We start from the raw sequence: 10,619 nt of genomic DNA, 5'->3' as shown, positions 1-10,619 counted from the left end.
CCGCGGTCCCCCTGGGCCCCCTCCCCGCCCTGCGCTCGCTGGGGGTCCCGCGACCGCCGCTCCCGGCGCTGCGTGCGCCCAGGCCTCGGCGCCCTGCCCGGGGCCGGAGGGGGTCGCAAGAGGGCCTGCGTGGACTCCTGCTACGAGGCGGCGGACGTGGCCACGGAGGCAGTGGCCGCCGGCCTCCTCCTCGCCTCTCCGCGTCGGGAAGCTGGCTCCTGCATCGCGGAGGGGGCATCCTGGCAGGGAGGGGCCCCGCACTGCGGCTCCTCGAGCTCGGCCCCAGCACTTCGGTCTTGTTTGGGCCTCGGTGTGCCAGGAGTGCCGGCGTCAGTCACCTTGGGGGGTCTCCATGCTTTGGGGGCCCTGAGTGCTTGTCTATGAGCGTAAACACGTGCCTGTGTACACAGCCAGGTGTGTGTGTGTGTGTATCCGTCCCTCTGGGGGTCACACACGTGTGCCCACACCTGCCTGGGGATACCTGAGGGGTGTCGAAGTGGGGACACACCTGTATGTGCCTGTGTCCGCAAATGTGCGTGTGTGTCCGGGCTTGTGGTCGGCCTGCCTGGCTACATGTAGTCATCAGTGTGTGTTGGCAGGTCAGTGTACTAATGTGTGTCTGGGGTGATGGTGTCTGGGTCCCTGAGTCGCTGCTGGTGGCCGCATGTGCCTCTCGTTGGGGCCGCTGCCACAGCTCCTGCCTCCTGCCGCTGGAGATGAGGGCCAGAAGGAGGGCAGGGTCTGTTCCCGGCAGGTTCTGCTCCCTGGGGACTATCTATCTCCCACTGGCCAGGGACTCAGCTGGCGGGAGTCTAGCCTCCCTCTGCCCTTCTGCTCAGGGTTCTCTGTGTCCTCCCCGGCACCCGTGAGTCTGTGACCTGTCTGCGTGGCCAGCTCTGGGGCCTAGAGATTAGCGAATTGGTTCTTGGGTGGACCAACTGCTGAACTCCGCTTCTACGAGACGCTCCTGTCTGTTCGTCTGTCTGCCTACCTTCTGTCTTCCACCCAGAGTATCCATTGGCTAAAGCTATTTGCTGAAGGCGGGTGGAATGTGGGCCAGAGGTCTGGGCTTGACAGACCACAGGGAGGGGCTGCTGGAGTGGCACCTGGCTTTGGTTTAACCGTCACTGCCAGCCTTCCCCCAACAGCACCTGCTCCACCTGGGCCCCCCGGGTGCTGGTCTCTAAGAAGTTTACACACAGGACCACGCTGGCCCGGCGGGGAGGATGCGCAGTTACAGATCCCGTTTTACAGATGAGGAGACTGATGCTTGAGGATACTGGGTGTCTACTCTGGGTCCCACAGTCAGGAAACAGGAAGGTGCTGGGGTCCCCCTATGGCTCTCACCAAGAGAGAGGAGGGGTGGAGGAGGGCCAGGGGGAGGATGGGCCTGCTTCACACCCTCCTATCTGTTGACAGCTTCTGCCAAGCAGCTGATGGGGGCCCTCTCTGCCCTCCCTCCCCCAAGACTTGGGGTGGGGGTCTTGTCCATCCTTCCCCAATGCCCAGGGGGCACCGACTGCTCCTTCTCCCTGCAGGATGCACCCTGATATGCATGCTTCATGGTCCCCCATGTGCTCTAGACACTTCACGGACACCTGCAGAGACACACACGTGTCCTGACGTCACACTTGTCCCACAGGTGCCCTCTGCCTGCCGGGTCTGAGCCCTGCTTCCCCGGTTGTGTGTGGGGGCCCGAGCAGGTGTCTTGCCACAGGAACCAGGCCTTCCCGTCTCTGCAGGTCCAGCAGGGACAGGTGGTCATGGTCTGGAGGCAAGTGGAAGGCTCAGAGGGGGAGGGTTTACACATCCAGGCTGCACTATTGAGGACAGCAATGACCGCAGACCCCCAGACAGGGACCTAGGGAGACCCCTTGCTCCCTCGGCCCCAGCCTGAGAGATAGACCCTGAAACAGCTGGATGCACACACGTCTGTGCACACACGTCCGTGTGCACACACACACACACACACCCTGAAAACCCCAAGCTCAGCCATGCACCACCTTCCAGACCAACTGTCTCACCCAGCTTCCCGGCCCCTACCGGGCCGAGGCAAGCCCCTGCAGCGACTCTGCAGCCCTCGAAGCCCTGTGTCAGGAGTCCTGGGTAAAGAGGGAGGGAGCTGCCGGAGCCCTGGGGGTGGGGGGTGGAGCCGGCGGGCCTCTCGGTCCAGCCGCCCACCCCGGGGTAGGCCAGCTGTCTGCCCGCGATCCTGGGCCAGCCCTGGGTGGTGCCACTGTCCATGTGCTGCCCGGAGTGCCGACTGCTGACCTGCTCCCCCCAACCCGCTGCCCCAGGTGGTGCAGAGGATCAAGGCTGTGGAAGGGCAGACTCGGCTGCTGGTGGTGGACAAAGAGACGGACGAGGAGCTCCGCCGGCGGCAGCTGACCTGCACTGAGGAGATGGCCCATCGAGGGCTTCCGCCCACCCACGACCCCTGGGAGCCAAAGCCGGACTGGGCACGTGCAAGCAGCCTGGGCTCCGAGGCTGGCCAGAAGGTACAGCACGCTCCGCTCTGACTTCTCCCAGGAGCATTGTGTCTGACTCTTGATGGTGGGCCGTCTCCCCCTCCACTCACCTCCAGAAGTCTCCGTCTCCATCCCTTCTGCCTCTTGGGGCCCCTGGTGACTACCCTCTTGGCTAATTGGGGCCACTCTTTCTGCCGTCAGCCTGTGTTCTAAGGCAGGTGGACTCAGGGGAGTGTGGCCCTGGTCCCTGGCCCTCCATCGCCAGCCCTCTTCCCCAGGATGCCCATCAGAGCTCCCTGGCCTAGGGAAAGTCTCTCTGACAAGCCCAGGAACTGGGAAGGGTCTGCTGGGATGTTCTGGGACGGATGGTGCCTAGCTCTGTGTTCACGTCAGGTGTCTGTCTGTCTAAGGAGCCTACTTGTGCTGGGAAGGCCTTGGGAGCTCGGGGCTGGTCATTTTCTGTGGGCAGTGCATGGTTGGGGACAGCTGGGGACACTCTCTAAGCTGGGTCCTCAGCTTGGGGTCTATAGCAGTTGGGGTACTTTTCCTGCGTCCTCTCCAGGGCCAGAAGGGCTGGAATAAATGTGTACGTGTGTGGGGGGACACCCGACTTCTGGGTGGCAGGGCTTGGGGGGGTCCTACTTGGGGGAGGCCAAGAGGAAGAAACTCACCCTACTTGTTTTGCTCGCTCTCTCTTTTTTTAAAGATTTTATTTATTTATTTTTTCTTTATGGGGGGGAGGGCAGCAGGAGGGGCGGAGGGAGAGGGTCCCCAAGCAGCCTCTCCGCGGAGTGTGGAGCCTGACTCCGGGCTTGACGTGGGGCTCTCTCTCACAACTCTTACGACCCATGAGATCATGACCCTGAGCCGAAGCCACCCAGGTGCCCCAGTGGTTCTACCCTCTTGAAGCCCCATGGTACTGTTTCTCGTGCCCAGTTTGCCTTTTTTTTTTTTTTTTTTTTAAGATTCTATTTATTTATTTGACAGAGAGCATGCGCAAGCAGGGGCAGAGGGACAGGGAGAAGCAGACACCCCGCTGAGCAGGGAGCCCCATGTCAGGCTTAATTCCGGGACCCCAGGATCATGACCTGAGCTGAAGGCCGACCCTCAAGGGACTGAGCCACGCAGGCGTCCTTTTTTTGTTGTTGTTTAATCTCTTTAAGATTCAATACCAGGGGTTTCCCCAGATCCCGCTTTGAGAACCACTGGCCTAACGCCAGTGGAGGTGTGAGATCTGAAGTTTCTGGATGCTTTTTGTTCTCTGGGCTTGAGAGCCCCGCAGCGGTGGTCAGGGCCCGAGTAGGGGGCATCCGGGTCAGCTGTGGGGTTTCAGGGAGGTCTTGGGATGATGTGCGGGCTGGTCTGGTTGCCTGGCCTGCCGGCCGGCCGCACACCCTGCTCCTTCATGGGCGTCTTACCTCCCAGAGGAAGCGCCCCTCCCCCCCAGGCGTTTGTCCATTGATTTAGACACAAACGCTGAGTTCACCTTCCTGTGGAAAAATCCGCCCTCGGGCTTATCTGGAGGGTGGGGTGCCGAGGCACCTTGTCCTTGGGTGGGACCTTCCCCCTCTGCTATTTCAGGCTCTGGGAGCCGCAGGAAGCCTTAGGAGGGGGCTTCCTCTGGGCGTATTTTTAGAGGAACAAAGTGGGGACTGACTGGCAGGGACTCTGTGGTAGGGGCCAGCCTGGGGATGGGGACTCCAGGAGGTCAGGGGAGGCCCAGGGGACAGGGTCAACCCCCTCCCTCCCCGCCAGAGACCCCACGTCTACCTGGCTGAGCTCAGAGGGTCTGACGGGAGAGCCAGGCCTCGGCTGACCTCCCTAGAACTGACTGGCCCGTCAGGGTGCCTGGGAGTGTGGTACTAGCCTGCAGCGGGCAGCGGGCAGCGGGCAGGACGAGGGGCTGGGATGGATGTGGTTTGCTTCGGTCAGGATGAAGTCCCCCCCCCACCGCCAGGGCCCCGTGGGAAATAAGGGCCAAGCTGGGAGTCAGGGCCCCGAGAATCCCTCCTGTCCTCTCAGCTCCTTTTCCTCTGTGGGCTGGGCTGTGGGAGGTGGGGTTGGGGAGGATGGGGATTGGGGCTGCCCCTCCCAGTGGGGTGCTGTGGGGCCCTAGTCAGCGGTGACTCAGCCCAGGCCAGACCAGGCTGGGGAGACTGCAGCTGTGGCACAGCTGGTCCTGACAGTGACGATAGGGGACAGCCCCCAGACAGACGGGGCAGTCTGCGGTGCCAGGGCCCCCATCCCCGTTCTGGAGGCCCTTGGGTCCGAGCGTGAGTGAGAGTCCTGCAGGGGGTGACCGCCTGGAATGGGAGCCTTGTACCTACGGGAGGGCTCTGGGAGCCTCAGCAGGACTGGCTTCTGCTTCGGCGCCGGGGACCCCTCCCTCGCCTCCCTGTCTCCCCAGCCTGGGTCCTGGGAGCAGGGCAGGGCCTCCCAGCAGCTTCCTTCCTTCCTTTCTTGGGACTGAAACCTAGCCAGTACGGGGTGCCTAGCTGGGGCCTGAGCAGGGGAGGGGGACCCAGCCACCACCCTGCTCCCCAAAGTGACTCAGCCCCCCTGTCCCCACCCATCCCTGGGGAGCTGGGGCCGCTGTGGGAGGCGGATAAATGGGGTGGTGGCCTGGGCTGGCCGGAGACTTCAGGCCACTCCAGCTGGACGCTCGGTGCCTGCCACTTCTTTCTTGCCTCCCATGGCCCGTTCTGGGGGTGCCACAGCACTGGCCCCGGCCCCCGGAGCCCCTCTGCAGAGACCATCCTGGGGACTTGTGCAGGTCAGGCTGGGTGGGGGCATGGTGGGCAACGAGGACCCCAGCAGCCGGCTTAACCCATGTCCCCCAGGGTCAAGAGAGGGGATTTGGGACCCGCTGGTGACCCTGGTGCGAGCGGGCGCAGGCTGGACCCTGAACAACAATGGGGGCCTTTCTCTGTCAGGGCTGGTGAGTCACCATCTGGGGGGGCACAGCCCGGCTGCCGGGGTACCCCCATGCCAGCTTCTTTGTCTGGTCACGGCCTCAGCTGTGAGACCAGGGCTTGTCCAGCTCCGGGCTGCCCGGCTGGGAGCCCGTGGGAGCCTGAGGGCCTGGCTGGGAGGCGGCAGGAAGTGCTCAGAGCCAGGGCAGGGAGCAAGGAATGTGAGCTATGCGCTGGGGCTGCCTGCGCCCCCTCCTGACCCACTGCTTCTCCCGGCCTCTCCACGCAGCCTTTCAACTTGAGGGTCTGGTGCTGATTGGCAGGAGAGCGATTTAGGCAAGACCTCCAGAGAAGCCACTTGGCTGGTGTGGCGAGCGGTGGCCGTGCTGGGTTGAGGCAGGGGGATGGCCAGGATGGTCCTGAACCCGGATGTGACTTCAGCCTGGCCTCGTGGCCCCGGATGCTCCCCCAGTCCTGCTTCCTGTTTGGGGGCCTTGAGAGACCTGCCAGGGAGGTCACCCTGGAGGGCGTGAGAAGAGGCCATAGGGCTCAGTGCCAGGGGGCTGTCCTCTCGAACGCATGTGTCACCGTGAAGCGTGTTGTGAGCGTGTGTTTGCGTGTCTGGTCTCTGTGGCCACGTGTCTCTCACATCTGGGCCCACGTCCACCTGCCAGGTATGATTGGTCCTGGCTCTGGCTCTGCTCCTGACCCGTCAGCTTCAGGATCTGGGCTCCGGCAGCCTAGATCTGAGAGGCACCTCTGGGGGGCGGGGGACTCAAAGCCTGTGCCTCCAGGTGTGTCTGGGAGAGGGGATGAGTCTGTACGGGGGGCCCTGGGGGTCTCACACCTCTCAGTTCAGCGATGTTGCCCCGCCGAACCCCTGGGGGACTGAGGAGCAGCTGCCCTGCGCCTTGAGTACTGAGGGCTGTGAAGCCAGGTGGTGACCTGCAGTGGGGATCCCAACGGCATGTCCGGGCAGGCCTTGGGGGTCTGGGAAGGTGTCCCAGAGGAGGGGGGCAGGCTGGGCAGGAAGAGGGAGTTCTGCACAAGCAGGAGGCCCGGAGCCAGGGCAAGGCGCCTGCCCTGTGGGAATAGACGCGCCTGGGTCCACAGCCGGGCCGGCTAGCAGGCCGGAGTACTCGGGGTACTCGGGGTCAGGTTGGAGGTTCGGAATAGCTCAGAGGCCTGGAGGCTGGGAGTGGTCGGGGGGTGGCCGGAGCTGCAGGGGGCAGGTGCCTCAGCTGGGAGAGCTTTCCTGAGGTTAAGGGTAGCTGGAGGGCCAGGGAGGGGCCCCAGGGAGCACCCCCACCCTGCACATGCTCACCTGCCCGCGCACTCGAGTCCTGAGCGGCCCCGGAAACCCGAGCTGCTGCCCGCCCGCGCGCTCCGGCCACGCGCCATGTTTAATTGAGCACCCGCAGCCGCTGGCCCCTCGCACTGTGGTCACTGCCCCAGGCTGTGGCTGGGGGGGGGGGTCCTGGGGCCCGGCCCCAGCCCGCACAGCCCCCTGACCCACAGCCCTACTGCAGGATGCCAGAGGTAAAGTGAGGCGAGGCCCTGGGGTGTCGACGGGGGGTCGCTCGGGGCATCGTGGGCCTTCCGTGTCCTGGCAGGACGGTTGGGAGGGCAGCTCCCACCCTTGGCCTTCTCACTGGCCTTCGGCTGGGCCGCTGCGCCGTCTCTGGGCCCTATGGGGGTGGCGGTGGCTCCAGCTTGCTCTGGAATGTGAAAGCAAACACATCCCGTGGCCATCAGCCCTATGGAGGCCACGGGGGAAAAACAAACGTCAGCCTCTCGCCCAGGGAGGGTGGTGGGGAGGGGTGCCCCGGCAGACCCCCCTCCGCCCCGCCACAGCAGTCCCAGGACAGGGTGCTGAGTGGCAGCTCACCTCACCTGGCTGCCCCTAGCTCCCTGGCCTGGGCTCAGCGCTGCCCCGGAGCAGATCCTGTAAAGCCCCTGGTCCCCTTTGAAGTTGTTTTTGGGTTTGGAAACGGAGGCTTTGCTCAAGAACCTGGGGCTGGAGCTCAGTCACGGTCACGGGCAGCCTACCAGGGCCCCCAGGCAGGGTACAGAGGGTTTGTCCCTGAGACCTGGGGCTGCCGGGCCGGGCACGATGTTTAGCGTGGCATTGGTGTTCCTCTGGCCCACCTCCGCTCCCGCTGCACTCTGCGGGGCGGAGGCCTGGCGGGCTGGCTCAGTGGCCTCAGGGGGTTGGGAGATCAGCGCTGAGCCTGGTCTCATGTGCCTGCAGGATGTCGGTGGGGCCCCGAGGGAGCTACGCCCTCGGCTCTGCCACCTACGAAAGGGCCCCCAAGGCTATGGGTTCAACCTGCACAGTGACAAGTCCAGGCCCGGACAGTATATCCGCTCGGTGGACCCAGGCTCGCCTGCTGCTCACTCTGGCCTCCACGCCCAGGACAGACTCATCGAGGTACCCATCATGGAAGCTCTGGGGTGCTGCGTGCCCCAGGGTGTGTGCCTGGGCCAGTGTCCCCCCCACCGGGTGTGTGCCTGGGCCCATGTCCTCCCAGGGTGTGTGCCTGGGCCCGGGGTTCCCCCCGGGTGTGTGTCTGGGCAGGGAGGTCCTCCTGGGAAGAGGAGAGATGTTGGGAACTTGAGCTGGCATTCCTCTTGCCACCACGGCTGGTGACAACATTGATGAATATTTGATGCCACACCTGGCCGGGCGGCTCAGGGGGCCTGCAGGGGCCTGACCTCAGGCAGTGCTGATCTCTTGCTGCTGGTGGCAGGTGAATGGGCAGAACGTCGAGGGGCTGCGCCATGCAGAGGTGGTGGCCAGCATCAAGGCGAGGGAGGATGAGGCCCGGCTGCTGGTGGTGGACCCTGAGACGGACGAGTACTTCAAGCGACTACGGGTCACGCCCACTGAGGAGCATGTGGAAGGTGGGCTGCTGCCTGGGGGCCTGGGGATGGGGTGGATGGAGCACAGAGGGCTGGGCAGCCACTGACATCCTGTCCCCACAGGTCCACTGCCATCACCAGTCACCAATGGGACCAGCCCTGCCCAGGTGAGAGGGTAGGAATGGACCGGGTGGGCCCAGGAGACCATAGGGGCACTTCTAGGGATCCCCAGCCTGGCTGAGCCCCCCACCTCAAGATCTTGTGTTGGCGTGACAGTGAGTCCCAATCTTGCCCAGCCACTTCTAGCCCTAATGCTCCCTGTGGGTCCTGTCCTGGGTCAGCCCCACCCCAGCCCCACGGGGCTGTTGGCCTTGCCGTTCCCTCTGCCCAGCGCTGGTTGGCGACCCGGAATCCCACTCCGTCACTCCTTGGGAAGCTGGCCCTGACTTCACCCCAGGGGATGCTCATGTGGGTGATTCCTGTCATGAGCCGGCCAGGGCTGGCTCCCCACCCCTCCGCAGCACTTGACCACTGGCTGCTGGGTGTCCAGTGTCCTGCCCAGCCTGGGCCTGGAGCACAGTAGAGGCTCGGTGCCTACTGCCAAATGGAAGAGTAGATGCGGCCCTGATGCGCGTGTGGGGGTGTGCGCGCGTCTGTGCGCACCTGCGGCTCCTGGGCAGGCCCCTGAAGCCACACCTTGCCCTTGGTTTCCCAGATCAATGGTGGCTCAGCGTGCTCGTCCCGAAGTGATCTGCCTGGCTTAGACAAGGACACTGAGGTAGGAAGTGCCCACCCACCTCCACTGCTGTGCTCATACACGGGCGGGTGTCAGAGGTCTTGGGGGTGGGCGTTTGCAGAGGGGCAGCCTGGGCAGTGGGCTCACCACCTCTAGGAAGCCCTCTTGGGCCTGCTGCCCCAGCCCCAGCAGATGGCTTGTGGTGCGAGCTCCCTGGGAGGGGCTACCTGATGGAGGGCTTGGGTCGGGGGCTCACTCTGGCCCCCTGCCCCCTCTGCCTGCCCCCCCACCAGGACAGCACCTGGAAGCGGGACCCCTTTCAGGAGAGCGGGCTCCACCTGAGCCCCACAGCGGCCGAAGCCAAGGAGAAGGCGAGAGCCACACGGGTCAACAAGCGGGCCCCACAGATGGACTGGAACCGGAAACGTGAGATCTTCAGCAACTTCTGAGCCCCTCCCTGCCTGTCTGCACGGCCTTCAGGTTCTGCCCTGCGGGCCCCGCCCAGAGTTCCCCAAGCCTCGGTGGACTGGAGGGGGTGCCTTCTCACCCCCAGAAGCCGTGCTGGTCCCACCATCACCCAGGAACCCATGTGCGCCCCAGTGAGCCCCGTCCTGCCCCCCTACCTGCTGGGTGCTGGATAGGGGAGAGGGGGCCCCCCCCCGAGATAGAAGAGAGGGACAGGGAGAGGCAGTGCTGACCGTGGCCCGGCCCTTGCTGTTCTGCCAGGGCCTGCTGACTTAAAGGAATTTGTGTTTTTGCTTTTCTTCCAAAAACAAACAAAAAGAAAAAAAAAAAAAAGAGCTGCAGCTCCACACATGTTTCCACTTAATACCAGAGTCCCGCCCCCGCCCCCGCCCCCGCAGGACGCCTCTCGAAGTAATTGCAATAAAACAAACCTTTCTCTGCAAACCATTTCCTCCCCGCCCCTCAGCAGCAACCATCCCAAGTGGGAGCGCGGGCACTTTCAGGGACAGAGAAAAACGTAGGGGGCCGGGCTACGGTTGTGGGGGCTTCAGGTGACGCTGGGGAGGCCAGATGTAGCTGTAGGAGTTGCCCCTCCGCCCCTCCCTGCTGGGGGGAGGGTCACCAAGCCAGGCCCCCATGTCCCTGCTGAACTGTGGTCTGGGGTACAGGGCCTGGGCTCCAGGGGCCCGAGGATGGAGGCCCTGTGTCCCCGAGGAGGGTGGCCTCTGGTCCCTGCGCCACAGCTACGAGGCAGGGGGAGTCTGGCTGTGGGAGAGCCTGCCCCCAGGAGATCCCACCCGGCTCTCCCTTTCCTCCTGGCCCTGAACCCCACTGACATCGCTGTCTGCCCTGTAAGCCATAGCGCATGTGCGCCGTCCTAATAAACAGGCCTTCCTCAGACCCGTGGCGGCCTGTCCTTCCTGAGCCCTCACTTGTGGGTGGGGGGCTGTGGTCTGGGCAGGAAGGCAGCAGCCCAGGAGCCCCACTCTCAGTGGCTGGAAGCAGAGTCCCATTCCTAAGCCCCTCCCACCTCCATCCACCAGGCAGCCAAGCCTGACCCCTCAGCTTCTGCTCTCCCCCCTCCCCTTTCCTCCTCCGCCCCCTGAGGACCCCCAGAACTTGGAGCCATGCCTCCTCCTTCACTGGCACACTCTGGGGCTCTCACTAGCTTCTCCC

The 10,619-nt window shown here is 64.2% G+C and overlaps 1 protein-coding gene across 6 annotated transcripts in view; it reads left to right on the top strand.

Moving 5' to 3' along the window:
- The window catches only part of SLC9A3R2 (SLC9A3 regulator 2), a 22,904-nt gene extending 13,153 nt beyond the window's left edge, over nucleotides 1-9,751 (top strand). For 2 of the 6 annotated variants that reach the window (XM_034670610.1, XM_034670611.1), the window contains exons 2-7: nucleotides 2,298-2,498; nucleotides 7,632-7,811; nucleotides 8,131-8,284; nucleotides 8,366-8,409; nucleotides 8,958-9,020; nucleotides 9,272-9,751. In XM_034670610.1, coding sequence (XP_034526501.1) covers nucleotides 2,298-2,498; nucleotides 7,632-7,811; nucleotides 8,131-8,284; nucleotides 8,366-8,409; nucleotides 8,958-9,020; nucleotides 9,272-9,427 — 798 coding nt within the window. In that variant the 3' untranslated portion in view covers nucleotides 9,428-9,751. Of the gene's footprint in view, nucleotides 1-358; nucleotides 1,321-1,400; nucleotides 1,643-2,195; nucleotides 2,499-5,054; nucleotides 5,242-7,631; nucleotides 7,812-8,130; nucleotides 8,285-8,365; nucleotides 8,410-8,957; nucleotides 9,021-9,271 lie in introns of those variants that run through there. The other 4 variants (XM_034670609.1, XM_019807281.2, XM_034670612.1 and 1 more) reach the window with 4 other exon arrangements.
- The last annotated feature ends 868 nt before the right edge of the window (nucleotides 9,752-10,619 follow it).

Source organism: Ailuropoda melanoleuca, chromosome 10 (genome assembly GCF_002007445.2).
Source record: "Ailuropoda melanoleuca isolate Jingjing chromosome 10, ASM200744v2, whole genome shotgun sequence".
In the NCBI taxonomy this organism is placed as follows: Eukaryota; Metazoa; Chordata; class Mammalia; order Carnivora; family Ursidae; genus Ailuropoda; species Ailuropoda melanoleuca.
Note: the sequence above shows the minus strand (reverse complement) of the source record. Positions and strands in the feature narration are given on the sequence as shown.